The 17048-nt window shown below is 42.0% G+C and overlaps 1 protein-coding gene across 1 annotated transcript in view; it reads right to left on the bottom strand.

Annotated features, from left to right (window-relative positions):
* ACIN1 (apoptotic chromatin condensation inducer 1) overlaps positions 1-17048 on the bottom strand; it is a 219613-nt gene that overhangs the window by 72261 nt on the left and 130304 nt on the right. Inside the window, exon 8 of the mRNA XM_082244819.1 lies at positions 14482-14594. Within this exon, the coding sequence (XP_082100945.1) occupies positions 14482-14594 (113 nt within the window). The remainder of the gene's footprint in view (positions 1-14481; positions 14595-17048) is intronic.

Raw genomic sequence — 17048 nt, 5'->3', positions numbered from 1 at the left:
AATTTTAAAATTACATATGTGCAAGTTAGTAACTCATATGTTTACAACAATATAACCACATAAAAATACATGTATATATTATCATCCTTCACTTTATAGCGACTGTGGGAACATGACATTATAGAAAATATTATTAAATATAAAAAAGTGTTTTTATTAAAAAAAATGTTTGAATTATTTTTTATATGTATGTTCAACTAATGAAAAATAAAGATAAAAACAAGAATCAAAAACAAAAATAGAAAATCAAAATAATAATGAGAAAATTATGAAAAAATTATGAAAATAAAAATGGTAATAAAAATAAAATAATAATAAAAATAAATATAAATAATGAAAAAATATGAATGATGAAAAACTTATTATAAAAGAAAAAAAACATTTTTGGAAATATGAATCTGTGAATTATACATCTCCTTTAAATATTCTAGAGTGAGTGTGTCCTACCAATTGGACAAAAAACAATTGAGGTCTACTAATTCAATGTTCCAACCCCTTGGGACTCATCGTGTTAAGCAAATATATCCTATTAGTTTCATTCTGGGATATCCCCTTCTTCAAGTTTCCTCCCCTCCAGTTGGGTAGAACTCTATCTATTCCACAGAATTTGAGCAAAGCGGGGTCTCGGTTGTGTACCAATCTAAAGTGGTTTGACAAGCTATCATGTTTGAAGCCCTTCTTAATGTTAGTAACGTGCTCATGTAATCTGATCCCCAAATTTCTAGTGGTCCTCCCTACATATTGGAGTTTGCATGGACATTCGATAAGGTAAGTGACATGGGTACTGTCACAGGAAATACATTTGTTAATCTCAAACCTAGTTCCTTTGACCTGTAATTTAAAATGTGTGGTTCAATTTTTAGTATTCCGAACGGTTTTGCATGTCATACACCTTCCACACTTAAAAAAACTCCACCTGGTCCAAAAAGGTGGAAGTTTTCTTGGGTGGGTCTAGGACGTCCTTGGCCAAACTATTTCTAAGTGTGGGCGGTTTCCTATAAATAAATCTGGGTTTTTTGTTAGTGACTCCAACGTCTGATCTTTAAGAAGTATATGCCAATGCTTTTGTATGATTTTTTTCCAGCTGTTTGCCTGGAAAAATTGGTCCTAAAAACTAGGCAATAATTGTTAGTACTTTTTGCCTTTTTGTTCAATAATTTCCCCCTATCCAACTGGCGCACTTCGTCTCTTATTTTATGCAATTCATTCATCTTATAAACTTTTTCTTGAAACCTCTCCATAATAGTGCCCGTTTATGTTAAATAATCCTTATCATCACAATTCTTATAAATCCTTACCATCTGGCCTTTTGTTATCCCATTAAGCCATTTGAGAAGATGGCAACTGTTTTCGGATGTACCCATTCCGATCCACTTCCTTAAAATAGATTTTGATTTTAATATACCTTCATGCTTGAATATAACCAAATCTAAAAAGTTCACAATTCGGGAATCAAATGTTTTAGTGAATCCGATATCGTATCTGTTGTTAATTTCTCTTAGGAACTCAAAAAATGTATCCCGAGTTCCAGCCTACACGATTAAGATACCATCAATATTTCTTTTGTAAAGTTTTAGTTCAGGTCTATGCTTGCCATATATAACTTCATGTTCCCACTTACTCATAAATATATTGGCCACTGAGGGTGCACACTTAGCCCCCATCGCAACCCCTTTTGTTTGTTTATAATAGTTTCCATTGTACAAGAAGACATTTTCACCCATGGCCAACTCCAAGGCCCTGAGTAAAAATTATTTGTGTTGTTTCCTCAAATCTGTTTTTTACAATGCCCATGTTATTGCCTTCAAGACATGATGTTGTTTAATATTTGTATATAAAAGGAGTTCAAATCTATACTTGCTAAAATGTGATCATCCTCCACTTTTAGATCTTTAAATAAGTTGATCACGTCCTTACTATCCTGCAAGTAAGCTGGGAATTGCTGGGAAAGTGGTTGAAAAAAAAACAAAGATATTCTCCCTATCTACTAAATAAAGAGTCGATCCCACTAGTTATTGGTCTTCCAGGTGGTTTATTCATATTCTTATGCATCTTGGGAATTTGGTAAATGACTGGATTTCTTGGGGCATTGGGTACTAGATATCTGGCCTCTCTCTTATTTAACAGTTCTTTCTTCTGTGCTTTTTTAACTTATCTCTTCAGTTTGGTCTTATTCTTATTGGTTGGGTTTCCTTTAACTTTATGTTAGTGCCACTAGTCTATTTAACTCATCTAGATAATCTGTTTTGATTAAAAATACCATTCCCCCGCTTGTCTGCTGGTCTTATGACTATGTTCTTGTTTTTTACTAATGTTTTTAAACCTCTTTCTATATCCTTTTTGCATCTCCCTTAGACTATATTTAGCTCCTCTATCTCCTGTTCAACTAAGGACTTGAAAACCCCAGAAAAATTATTATTTGTCGGTTCGTCGGGATTAAAAACCAAATTATTTCTCAGCTGTGTATGTCTAAGCTCACTCTCTTCAGGATAATCAATAAAATACATTTTTGGTATAATGCTTTTTAATATTGATTTTTCTCATAAATGTGTAAATCAATAAACGCCTCAAATGTGACTAGATTTTTTTTCCGGCGCAAAAAGAACCTGCATTTCATCTAGAGTAAAAAAAGCATCACTTAAGTTAAAAATCCCTTTCCCTATGTCTCGGTTTTTCCTCTGCCCTCCTCTACACCCTCTAGTTCTTCGTCCCCCCTACCTATATATTTTAGGACGGTGGATATTGCCCCCATGGGGTCCACTCTTGTTCCCTCCTCATAATTTTGTTTTTATCTTTATTTTTCGTTAGTTGAACATACAATAACTCACAAAAGTGAGTACACCCCTCACATTTTTGTAAATATTTTATTATATATCTTTTCATGTGACGACACTGAAGAAATTCCACTTTGCTACAATGTAAAGTAGTGAGAGTGTACAGTTTGTATAACAGTGTAAATTTGCTGTCCCCTCAAAACAACTCAACACGCAGCCATTAATGTCTAAACAGCTGGCAACAAAAGTGAGTACACCGTTAATTGAAAATGTCCAAATTAGGCCCAATTAGCCATTTTTCCTCCCCCGGTGTCATGTGACTTGTTAGTGTTACAAGGGAGCAGGTGTGTTAAATTTGGTGTTATCGCTCTCACTCTCTCACACTGGTCACTGGAAGTTAAACATGGCACCTCAAGGCAAAGAACTCTGAGGATCTGAAAAAAAAGAATTGTTGCTCTATAGAAAGATGGCCAAGGCTATAGGAAAGTTGCCAAGACCCTGAAACTCAGCTGCAGCACAGTGGCCAGGACCATATAGCGGTTTAACAGGACAGGTTCCACTCAGAACAGTTCTCGCCATGGTCAACCAAACAAGTTGAGTGCACATGCTCAGCGTCATATCCAGAGGTTGTCTTTGGGAAATAGACTTATGAATGCTGCCAGCATTGCTGCAGATGTTGAAGGGGTGGGGGGGGGTCAGTCTGTCAGCGCTCAGACCATATGCCACACACTGCATCAAATTGGTCTGCATGGCTGTCGTCCCAGAAGGAAGCCTTTTATAAAGATGATGCAATAGGCAGGGTGAGGGTGTTCTCGTGTGAAGTATTCACTAGTTAAATCTGCGGGACAGCAAATTTACACTGTTATACAAGCTGTACACTCACTACTTTACATCGTAGCAAAGTGTCATTTCTTCAGTGTTGTCACATGAAAAGATATAATAATATATTTACAAAAATGTGGGGGGTGTACTCACTTTTGTGAGATACTGTACATATATAAAATAATTCAAAATTCAAACAAACTTTTTAATAAAAACACCTTTTTACATATAATAATATTTTTCTATAATGTCATATTCCCACAGTGGCTATAAAGTGAAGGATGATAATATGGAGGATGATAATATATACATGTATTTTTATGTGGTTATATTGTTGTAAACATATAAGTTACTAATTTGCACATAAGTAATTTTAAAATTCTAAATAATTATTTTTTAATTACAGTAAAACCTTGGTTTGAGAGTAACTTGGTTTAAGAGCGCTTTGCAAGACAAGCAAAATTTTCAAATAAATTTTGACTTGATATACAAGCGATGTCTTGATATACAAGTAGCCTCAAGTCACAGCTGAGTATAAAAGAGAAGAGAGGCGCCTCTAAGTGTAGCAATATGGTTAAATTTAATGAAGGTACAACATGGTTGATGATTGGAACAGGCACATCTAAGGATGCAGGCATCAGGGGTAAAGCTGTCCACATAGGACCATCCTCCGCACCGTCATCTACGTCATCCTTTCCATGCTGCCCCTCGCTTTCAGATCGCTTTACTGCAGGGTGGTCTTCCCGGTCAGGATTACAGACTAGCAGTCGGTGGTGCAGAAGATGGTCTATGTGGACAGCTTTACCCCTGATGCCTGCATACTTAGATGTGCCTGTTTTATTCATCAACCATGTGAGTTGCTAAATGTTATACCTTCATTAAATGGAACCATACTGCTACCCTGTAGCTCCTGCTGGATTTTGCTTCCAATCCCCTTGTGGAAGCGGCTATTTGTGGATGGACATTGTATGGTTACACAACCTATCGCAATGCTATAATCTTTTTATATGGACTATAAATTGAAGGATTTATAAATAAATGGTTGTGGAACGAATCATCTGAGTTTCCATTATTTCTTATGGGGAAATTCGCTTTGATATAAGAGTGCTTTGGATTACAAGCATGCTTCCGGAACGAATTATGCTCGCAATCCAAGGTTTTACTGTATATGTATTCATATAATTTGTATGTAAAGATGTAATCATTAATATTGATGTGTTTGGGCAAGGCTGATAGGATATAATTTATATTGATGCATCCTGATTCTAAATCCTAGGCCCGTACAGACAGGAAGTTAGTACTGTGGGTATACTTGAAGACGAGTACACCTAACAGAAAGAGAATAGGAAGTCATGTGAGGGGTTGTTTATCCACATATGGCTATTTATACCCACTGGGGAGCCGGAAACTTCTGTCTTTGAGAACGCACTGTGGGAGGGGCAAAACTAGTCAACGTTGTTTCCGGTTTCACAGTCTCTCAGTTCGTCACTTCCAGGTGCCCGCGGGACACAGTTTGGAACGAATGCAGAGTGCAGGTCCCGATGCCGGTCTTTTTTGAACTAGTAGCACACAGCATCTGCCCTCACTGATGTCAATTTTCTCGAGCAATGACAACAACATTGTAAGTGTATTTGCTTTATGTACACATTTTATTAAAAGAACGTATTACACTATTCTTGGATCGCTTTCCTTTATGAGCCATAGCTCCCATAAGGACCCCCTAGAAATAGCACCTGGTAGGGCTGGGCGATAAATCGATTTAATAGATTTATTGATTTTTTGGTTGGAAACGATTTTTTTTTTGTTAAACTCGAGTTTTTTGTACAATACTAGCCACCGAACTCCCCACCGCCGCGCCTGGATGTGACGTCAGCTGCGGGGCGGGCGGTGCGCTGTGATAGGTAGTCTCCCCGGCCTGGATGTGACGTCAGCTGCGGGGCGGGCGGTGCGTCTGTACAGGCCGGAGCTGCGGCGCACTGTGATGATCACAGCGCGCCGCAGCCCCGGCCTGTACAGACGCACCGCCCGCCCCGCAGCTGACGTCACATCCAGGCCAGGGAGACTGGCTGTACCTATCACAGCGCGCCGCAGCCCCGGCCTATACAGACGCACCGCCCGCCCCGCAGCTGACGTCACATCCAGGCGCGGCGGTGGGGAGTTCGGTGGCTAGTAGGTGGCTAGTATGGAGAACAGCATATGACGTGGCATACAATGTGGACAACCAGGGATGGTGGAAATGAGGGAAAACTATCTAGGTCGGCTAAAACTGAAGTGGTAATCCCATTTTGGAAACAATATTCCCAGTGATATGAACACACTTTACATCTTCCTAAAGCTGAAGACACCAAGTTAACTTGTAATGAGACACGGACATTGAATATAAAACATGTAATAAAGTCTGAATTCTTCTTACTGCAGCATTTTCAAAAAAACAAACAAACATACTAAATAAAAAGCAGTAGAACTCAAAAAAAAAAAAAAAAAAAAAACCCGTTTCAAACCAAAAAAAGGTCAAGTTTAATAAATAAAAAAAAAAAAAAAAAGCGTTTCAGCCCCTGTTCACACTACTGCGAGTGCCGGGTTCGCATGTAATGTCGGACGCACTGCTCCTTCATTACATGCGATCGGCTGTGCGGTGCGAGTTTAGTCATACACTTTGGCTAAATTCGCACCCGCACCCGCAGCAAACTCGCACAGGACCCTTTTTGGAAGCCGCATCAGGATCGGATCGCACAGCGGTTCACACTTATGCGATCCGATCCTGTGCGAACTGCACAATCGCACTGCGATATGCGATCAAACTGGGGGTGTCGTTAAGATTACATTGACACCCCCAGCGTATCGCATATGGCAGTGTGAACTGCCGGGGGTGCGTGTGCGATGCGGGAACAGGCTGCGGATTCGCAGCCTTGCGCATCGCATAAATGTGAACCGAGGCTGACACCCCCAGCGTATCGCATATAGCAGTGTGAACTGCCGGGGGTGCGTGTGCCATGCGGGAACAGGCTGCGAGTTCGCAGCCTTCCCGCATCGCATAAGGTCCGGTTCACACTTATGCGATGCGGGAAGGCTGCGAATTCGCAGCCTGTTCCCGCATCGCACACGCACCGCCCGCAGCTGACGTCACAACATCCAGGCGCGGCGGTGGTCCGTCAGTCAGACACACATATACAGCGCTTCTCCTTCCTCAGTCCTCCCTCAACACAGTGAGCTCTCCTCCCTCCCCGCTCAGCGCGACGCCCCCGCATCTTCTTTTACTCTCTAATGTCTAGTAGTCTATTAAAAGAACACAGTCAAAAAATTCTACGCATTTTAACTCTTGAGGAGTTAAAATAGCAATAAAGTTGCACTTTTGACACTATATCTGATGTCTGCAGTCATTTTTTAAGTGCATTGGAAAAAAAAAAAAAAATCGAAACTCGAATATTTCTTTAAAAATCGAAGATTTTTTTTTTAGGCAAAATCGCCCAGCCCTAGCACCTGGTTACCTTACCAGTTACAGCCTGCTAGACCCACATGCCATAAGGCTGAGGGGTCCACGTTACCTGGTAAGTATGCTTGCTGCTGGGAAGTGGAGTATTGTACACTGCATGGAATATTCAACATTTCAGCAAATTGGCACAGAAGCACTTTAAATAAAAGGAATATCAAGGAATCTTCACTGGCTACGTGCTTGTCACCTTATTAACTTCTTTTTGAGCATGCAAGCAATTTTGTTTTTCCTTCATTCATTTGGAGGACTTTTCACTGTTTATTTGCTTGTTTTATTACGTTTGGACTATTAATTGCACGTTGAATATTTTAAGATTTTTTATTAAATCAATGTAAGGTGGATTTACCATATTTATTCCCGCACTTAGCACTTTATTTTTTGGCACATATGGTGGATTTGTAAGCATTATAATAAGGATTGATTATTTCATTTGGGTTTTGCGCTGTGGGTTTAAACTTAACAATTTTTTTACATTGTGATGAACAGCGGCAGCCCTTTATCAGTTTGATTAACAAATTTTTAGCGCAGGTTTGTCTTCTCTTTTCTCAACGAGACAGGCTTAGCTGGAAAAAGGCCAGAATTTGTCCCAGAAAGAATTTCTTGGCGGAAAGTTACTTGTCTCGCACTACGTAAAGTAAGCCGTCTATGGGTGATGGCAGACCTTGCGGGATGTAGATTTCTTGGCAATCTCCACAGTTCTAAAAGCTGTTATAAAGATGCTTTTGTTTCTCAGAACCTAGGCTTCAACAGCTATGCCATTAAAGCCATTGACCATAATGCAGGATGGAAAAACGTCCTTGGGGCAGAAGATCTAGGCTGTCTGAAAGAGCCCACAGAGCATCTACCAGGAGTCTGATCAGGTCAATTTACCACATCCACATGGGGCAGTATGGAGCTATGAGGACCACCGAAATGACCTCCCTTTCGAACCTTTAGATCAGTAATGCAAGTTATTTTAGAGGAAAGGCATAGATCAAGCTGTTAATCTTGGATCTGCTAATTTGTGTGGTGACACAAATAGATTGAAATAAATTAACCAGGGAGAGGGCTGGGAGTGAAATTCACAATTGTAGCCCCTGGAAACCCCCATCCACCTTAAGCATCTGTAATGATGGCTAGCCAAATGTCTGCAAAGGCTAAAAAATGTCCTCCACCACCATGGAGGTAGCCCCTGAATATTTATCTGAGGGTTTAGGGGATCTGGAAGTCCAGGGTTTGAGGGAGGACTGGGAGCTTGGCTTATCCTTGACTATTAAGGTTGAGGCCTGAGAGTAACAAAAAGGAACTCATATTGGTCTCAGAGGTTGAGTGAACCTGCCCAGACAGAGCCCTAGATTTCTTTTGCTGGGATAGATGGGTACGCTTTCCCTAATGTTATCCTTGATGAGGGTGTTCAGGGTATCTCCAAAGAGACACTGTCCCTCTGAACAAAGGCTTTTTGCATGCTGGTTCTGCAGCCCAACACTTTGGCCAATAGTCCTGCTCATGTTAACTGCCAGGAGATTCATAATGTAAAGATGGGAGACCTCTTACAACCCGTTTATGCTGTAGTTCAAAACGTGCAGACATGAGCTTTAAAAACCCTATAATTAAAGGGTCTAAAACTGCCATAGTGAGAAAAACCCTTCTGATGGCCTTAGCCCAGTCAGAGTTTGGCAGACTAAGGTCAAAGCCAACACTGGTTGCAGTGCAGGGGCTGCCAGAGGGAACTAGGTTCTAGAGAGGCCCCCCCCAATCACTTGTCAATGGGTCCTTAAAAACAGGTGTCAACAGATGACATTAATGCTTGCTCCCTTAGAGCTAACCCCTTCTGTGACAAACCAGCAGAACGCAGAATTTTTGCAATGGTTCCCAGATGACCTAGTACAGTTAGCTTTCAGGAATCAGTTTGCACAGCATACTCACAAAGTGAGTCTTCATAGAAAGGTTCCTACTTGGGGCTGTGCCTCGGCTCTGGACCTTGAGAGTGCTCCAAGGCTTACACAGTAAACTGGGATATGGAAAGCACCACAATGTAGAGCCCAGTGCCCGAAGGTGACGTTCCAGGCTAGCCCTGCAACTTTCAGTCCAGCAGGGTACAGCTCTTAAAACTCACGTTTCTAAAAGGCTCACCTAAATAGCTAATGCAGGAGACCATCTCAGCAGAAATGTATGAAACTTGCTTGAAAAGAAAACCAAAAAGGTAGCTAACAAAAAACAAAAATTTAGGTAGATACCAAAAAGATCAATTTTATCCACTCTCCTAAGAGGAAAAGACAATAGCAAAAAAAAAAAGTTGAGGCATCCTGGGAGTAGGAAAGGTTATACTGGGCTGGCCCACAATTTTCCTGTTTGTCACTGTTCAATCCCTCTGAAAGTGGCAGTATGACCCAGCTGTATCGGACGTCCTGTTTTCCTTAAAAAACGAGAACATGGCGACATTTAGTCCTCATAAAAATGGAGGTTGTTAGCAGAAGGCTAATGGGCTTTGAAAAAATATGGAGAGCATAAATTTACTGTGACTGCCATACTCCTACAGCTATCTTTGGTATGTTGTGTGCCAAACATTATCATATTACTGGAGCTTATATGCTGCTGTCCAGATAGCTATGGTAAATTATTGCCTGAGCATGTGCAAACATGATGCATGGTTGAGAAGTTCATGCAAACACCATAGTTGTGACCATGCGAATTTGGTGTAGCCATCATAATCCTGTATACGGTCACTTCCAATATTTAACAAACCTTACAAAAAACACTGTTAACATGGATGGAATACAAACACATGATCTAAACCACACAATTAATGTTTTGCACTTCAATACACACCATTCCAAATAACCCCTTTGAAGGAAATGGCACACTTTGCTAAATCTAATTAAATAGAAGGTAGAATAATGTAAATCCAATTTTCTGGTTTTGTACTTGCTTCTTATACTTTAATAACAGTATTATAGACTCACCGTCCGCTTTATTAGGTACACCTGTTCAATTACTTGGTAACACAAATTACTAATCAGTCAATCACATGGCAGCAACTCAATGCATTTAGGCATCTAGACATGGTGAAGTCAACTTGCTGAAGTTGAAACCGAGCAACAGAATGGGGAAGAAAAGGAATTTAAGTGACTTTGAACATGGCATGGTTATTGCAGCCAAACGGGCTGGTCTGAGTATTTCAAAAACTGCTGATCTAATGGGATTTTCATGCACAACCATCTCCAGGGTTTACAGAGAATGGTCAGAAAAAGAGAAAATATCCAGTGAGCGACAGTTGTGTGGACGAAAATGCCTTGGTAATTTCAGAGGAGAATGGGAAGACTGGTTCAAGATGATAGAAAGGCAATAGTAACTCAACCACTCGTTACAACCAAGGTATGCAGAATCTCAACGCACAGCACATTGAACCTTGAAGATGGGCTACAGCAGCAGACGACCACACTGGGTGCCACTCCTGTCAGCTAGGAATAAGAAACTAAGGCTACAATTCACAGAGGCTCATCAAAATTGGACAATAGATGCTTGGAAAAATTTTTACCTGGTCTGAGGAGTCTTGATTTCAGCTAGTACATACAGATAGTAGGGTCAGAATTTGACGTAAACGACATCAAAGCATGGATCCATCCTGCCTTGTATCAATGGTTGAGGCTGGTGGTAGAGGTGTAACGATGTAGGGGATATTTTCTTGGCACACTTTGGGCCCCTTAGTACCAACTGAGCATCATTTAAATGTCACTGCCTACCTGATTATTCTTGCTGACTATGTCCATCCCTTTATGACTACAGTGTACCCATCTTCTGATGACTACTTCCAGCAGGATAATGCTCCATGTCACAAAGCTCAAATCATCTCACTACTGGTTTCTTGAACAGGACAATGAGTTCACTGTACTTCAATGGCCTCCATAGTCACCAGATCTCAATCCAATAGAGCATTTTTGGGATGTAGTAGAACGGGAGATTTGCATCATGGATGGGCAGCTGACAAATCTACAGCAACTGCATGATGCCATCATGTCAATAACAACCAAAATCTCTTATTAGGGCAGTTCTGAAGGTTCAACCTGGTACTAGCAAGGTGTACCCAATAAAGTGGCCGGTGAGTGAAGATTCTAGTAGCCATCTGTACATCTCTCTAACATCTTTAAACATTTCACCACTTTAAATTACCAGCTGCTGAGCCACACAGCAATCTTGACAGTGCACCACATCAGCCAGTTCCTACACTTAAAAAATTAAAGTGTTACTAAGCCCACAACAGTAAAATCAGTCTGTATGTGCAGTAAAGCATGCTGGTTTTCCTGTGGAAACTAAGGGGTAATCCTCTGCATTGTGTAAAAAGGCTGTTTGATCCGGGCTTCTCTGATCCCCAATCCATTTCCTCATAGAGCCTTTGGGACAAGTTATATGCAGGCTACATTCAGGTTATTGGACACTGACAAAAAAACTTTGTCAAATGACTCTAGTTTTTTATGCAAAAAATAAGAAGGGACCAGAGAAGACAGGAGGGGAAGGGCCTGTGTGTCCTACAAAATACTCCAAGATAAGGAATTTACAGGTAAGTCAAAGCTCCCATTGTAATAATCGTACCATACAGGACTTTTATTCATAGACTATGGGACATCCTCAACAGAACAGCCAACAGGCCTGCCAAAAAAAACCCCACAAGGGTTAAGGTGCCAAAAACACTCAGATAACAGCTTGAAGTACCTTGCAGCCAAAAACTGCACTGGCCGAGTTGGAGGCCTGAACATCCACCTGGTAGAGGTGGAGAACATAGGACCAGGTGGAGGCCGTGTAAATCTGGAATACAGATGCTTGATGCTGGAAAGCCAAGGAGACACAAACAGACCTGGTGGAATGAGCTTGTAGGGGAAAGGAGGAATTCCTTTTCCAACTCAGATTGGTCAGCGCTGGCTCTGACCGGAATGTGATGATCGCTATAATCTGTCTTCGAAGAACTACACAAAAAGAGGGAGAAGAGCAGGGATGGTAAATTAATGGACTGCTGCACTAGCTGAGCGGGCACTGACAGCTCAGCATCAACGGAGGTAAGTACCACAAGAACCAGGGCTGAGGAGGTTCAGTTTTCACCTTTTCATTTTTCATGAACTGGTGAACACTTTAAGGTCGTAGGCCCTGGAAATAAGTTACCTGGTGCACAAGACAAAAAGGTACTCAAACTTGCGAACAGAAGCCATGTCTGCCAAATAGACCCTGACAGCTATTAAGAGATCTAAGCAGTGCAGGGAAATTTACTTGGTGTGTTGTGAAGCAGGACAGATGGAAAGGAGAACAATATCCTAATTGAGGTGGAAGGGAGAGAGAAACCAACTTGGGTATAATTAATTACAGATATTTATTTAGCTCTGAAAATTTACACAGTGATTTGCTGTTTATTGTGCATTCACATCAGTCTCTACCCTCAGTGAGATTACAATCTAGGAGGTCCCTCACTTGCAACCATGCATACACATACCAGGGCCAATTTAGACAGTAGCTAATTACCTTCCAGTAAGTATCTGGAGTGTGGGAGTAAAATGGAGTACCCAGGGGGAAACCCACACAGTCACAGTGAGTGCCCTGGGTATGCATAACGTCAAGAAGCGGGGCAAGCACTTTTGTGAAAATTTGGGGTTCAGAGAAGCACCCAAATAGAAGTGCTACAAATTGTAAGAATTACAAGCAGATAGTAAAGTTACAGCACGCCCTGGTAGTGCATAAATAAGATAGGCTCTCAGAAAAACTGACAGATTCCCATATCCACACAAGCAATGTGGATGCAGGTATCTCCCCCACTATACCACTGTATTCTGACATTAGGGACTCCCCTCAACTGTCATATATATATATATATATATATATATATATATATATATATATATATATATATATATATATATATATATATATATATATATATATATATTTATTATATATATATATATATATATATACATATACAAAGCTGAGTGCAGCGCAATCTCAATAATCTCCTGTAACATTTAAAATAATAAAGTACTCTTATGCAATGCAAATATGTCCATGAATGAGAGTCCAATACATCAAGAAGACAAAAGTGACAGGCAGATCCTTGTTGTACAGTCAGAAGCCCAGGTGCTGGAAAACTTGAAATCATCCAATAACACACATGAAACGTGCTTGATCCAACCAACACTCTGAGCGTGTATGGTATAATTGATCCTCCTGTTCTCCCCTTGGTTCCCCTGGTTCCAGATCAGACAGAACTCCGCACCAAGTAAATAGTTGGAAAACAATAAGGGAAGATCCAATTAACCATTATCCAATGGTTAATAAATGCTGGGTCTTCATTGGTCTTCCCTATCCCCGCTGACCGAAGTCCCGCCTGATCTGGAACCAGGGGAACCAAGGGGAGAGCAGGAGGATCAATTATACCATACACGCACAGAGACCCTGTAGGGTCGTTTATTGGAGGTGAGAGGCAGAGAGAGCTGTGTTGGTTGGATCATGCACGTTTCATGTGTGTTATTGCATGATTTCAAGTTTTCCAGCACCTGGGCTTCTGACTGTACAACAAGGATCTTCCTGTCACTTTTGTCTTCTTGATGTATTGGACTCTCATTCAGGCTCGGTTTCCACTAGTGCGGCTACGAAGTCGTGCTACTTCTAGCGCGACTTCGTAGCTAAAGTTGTTTGCGGCTTTCAGTGAGACTTGTCCCTCATTATAGCGGGAAGTCGGACTGAAGACGGCTCAAAAGTAGTGCACGAACTACTTTTGAAGTCGCCGCAACTGAAGTCGCAGCAGTAGAAACGGGCCAAATTGAAAACAATGGCTTTTGACTTGCTGTGCGACTTGACATGTGTCAAGTCGCACAGCAAGTCGCACTAGTGGAAACCGAGCCTCATGGACATATTTGCATTGCATAAGAGTACTTTATTGTTTTAATTATTACAGGAGATTATTGAGATTGCGCTGCACTGAGCTTTGAATTGTATTGGAAGGATTTTTTAGATGACCTTTTAGTGTTGAGCAGCTGATCTCATTCTGGTTTTAGTTCAGTGCTGAGTATTCTATTTTTTATTAGTGTATATATATATATATATATATATATATATATATATATATATATATATATATATATATATATCAGTGCTGCAGCCATTGGCTGCAAACACTGATCGAATGCTGGGTTTCCAGCAGGATTGTTTGACAGAAGCTTGTCACACAATTGGCTTCTGTTGAACAGAGAGGGATATACACATTTTGAAATTTGGCCGCTTGCTGCTAAACTGGACAAATTTCGAACCATGTATAACCTGCTTACATCTTTTAGGTTTTAGAAAGAAAAATGTATTATAATTTAGTGTATAACACAAAGTAAAAATATTAGCAACCCTCCCTCTTTTTTTTATCACCTTTGCACTACTTACACATTCTCTTCTGTTAGGCTCTGCTTCTCTCCCACCTCGTGCTCACTTTGGACCAAGCTTCTTTGGTCCTGAACATCAGACTGCGGTTCTAACTTTATTCTTTTAATCTGATCCTATGCAGAGAGGAGAAAGAGGCAGGGGGGAAAAAGACAGAATTATTAAAGTGCAAGCTGTGGTTGTAGAGGCAGAACACTAAAGTAAAAATGAGGCAAAGAAATCCCAACCAAACAGACTTTATGCCCAATAAATGTACGACTTTTAATGTTCAATGTACTTTTTAAAATATACAAAATGTGTTACAATTTCTACATCATAAGATGTGCACTTTATTACTGTAGATCCACCTATTGTCAAATTTCAGGCACAGTGCAATTCATGGACTTAACTACCTTCGTCCATAGCTGGCAGATCCAACCTTACAAAGCGGAGTTGGATGCCTCTATTATACGTACTTCATAATTCACCAAGGGGTATCTTGAAGAATACCTTTGAAATAACGGAATTTTTGTAAAATCTTACTGTAAAATTCCTTTCTCTGAGTCCTCCGACAGACGCCGCCCCTTCCCAATTCGTCACCAATGGGTATTGACCTTTGCTCCGTAGGATTAGCTAGGCAACAAGAATTGTTAATACAAAGCTTTTAACATAGACACACCCCTAGGGGCTGTCCCCTCAGTCAATACCTCCCTGCACCAGCATTCCCAACTCAGTTTGGTAGCATAGCAGTAAGAGTACACAAAAACCCCAAAAGAGGGGCGGGGGGCGGCGACTGTCGGAGGACTCAGAGAAAGGAATTTTACGGTAAGATTTTACAAAAATTCCGTTTTCTCTTACGTCCTCCGACAGTCGCCGCCCCTTCCCAATTCGTCACCAATGGGACGTCCCAAAGCAGTGTAGACATGAGGGGTGGGAGACGCAACCGTAGAAAGGCAACGCAGTACCCACATCAGAGAAAGGAACCTTACCAGAGTAGGAGAACCAACTGGGCAACAGGAAAAAAAGTGCTCAACAGGAGCAACAATCCCAGGAAAAACAAGCAACCCAGGGGTAAAACACCCCAACAACCAAGGGCCCATGAAAACAAGGGTCCCTAGGAGACTGCCGCACTGAGAACTTTACAGCCAAAGGAGGCATCAGCCGATGCCTGAACATCCACCTTATAGAATTTTGAGAAAGTGTGAACGGACGACCAAGTCGCCGCCTTACACACTTGGGCCACAGAAGCTTGATGCCGGAAAGCCCAAGACGTACTCAAAGATCTGGTAGAGTGCGCCTTCACAGGAAAAGGAGGAACCTTCCCCTTCAAGGCATAGGCTTGTTCAATGATCTGTCTGATCCATTTGGCGATAGCCGCAGACGACGCCGCCATGCCCTTCCGAGGTCCCTCAGGAAGGACAAAGAGAGAATTCGACTTGCGAAAAGATTTAGTGGACGACAGGTAGACCCTGATCGCCCGGACAACATCCAAGGAATGTAAGGCAACCTCCTTCGGATGCTTAGGCTTCGCGCAGAGCGAAGGCAAGACAATGTCCTCATTCAGGTGAAAATCCGATATCCTTTTCGGAAGAAAAGATGGGTTAGGCCGCAGGACCACCTTATCCTTGTGGACCACCAGGTAGGGAGAGTTGCAGGACAAAGCTGCCAGCTCCGACACCCTGCGAGCCGAAGTGATCGCCACCAAAAAGGCAACCTTCTTGGACAACAGAGACAACGAGATCTCCCTGATCTTTTCAAAGGGAGCCTGTTGCAACACGGACAGAACCAAGTTCAAGTCCCATGGAGGTACAGGGTCCCTCCTAGGAGGGGCCAAATTTCACACCCCCTGAACAAAGGTGCTAACCAATGAATTAGACACCACAGGGCGTTGAAAGAGAACGGCCAGCGCAGAAATCTGACCCTTAATCGTGGCCAGCGCCAAAAGCTGGTCCACTCCAATTTGGAGGAAAGCCAACACTCTTGACACCGAGTATGAGCGAGGGGAAAACCCCCTGGACTCACACCAGGCAAAGTAAGCTTTCCAAGTACGGTAATAAATTTTACCCGAAGAGGCTTTTCTAGCCTTGATCAAAGTGGGAATGACCTCAGGGGAAAGACCCCTATCCTTCAGGACCTGGCTTTCAACAGCCAGGCTGTTAAAGCCAGCGACTGTAAAGCAGGATGGAATATCGGCCCTTGAGACAGGAGATCTTCCCGGAGTGGCAGACGCCACGGAGCGTCGACTGCCAGATTTACGAGATCCGCGTACCAGGACCGGCGAGGCCAGTCCGGCGCTACCAGAATCACCGTGTGCGGTTCCAAGGCTAACCTGCGAAGAAGCCTGGACAGCAACTGAATCGGTGGAAAGGCATACATCAGACGATACTGATGCCAGGGCGCCACTAACGCGTCCGAGGCGTCTGCCCGAGGATCGCGCGTCCTTGCCACGAACCTTTCCACCTTGTTGTTCAGACGAGACGCGAACAGGTCCACATCTGGGGAACCCCACTTCGCGCACAACATCTGGAAGACATCCGGGTGAAGGGACCATTCTCCCTGGTCCAGGGTCTGGCGACTCAGATAATCCGCCT

Source organism: Pelophylax lessonae (genome assembly GCF_965119305.1).
Source record: "Pelophylax lessonae genome assembly, chromosome: 1".
In the NCBI taxonomy this organism is placed as follows: Eukaryota; Metazoa; Chordata; class Amphibia; order Anura; family Ranidae; genus Pelophylax; species Pelophylax lessonae.
The sequence above is the reverse complement of the archived record's forward strand: the minus strand, read 5'-3'. Positions and strand labels throughout refer to the sequence as shown.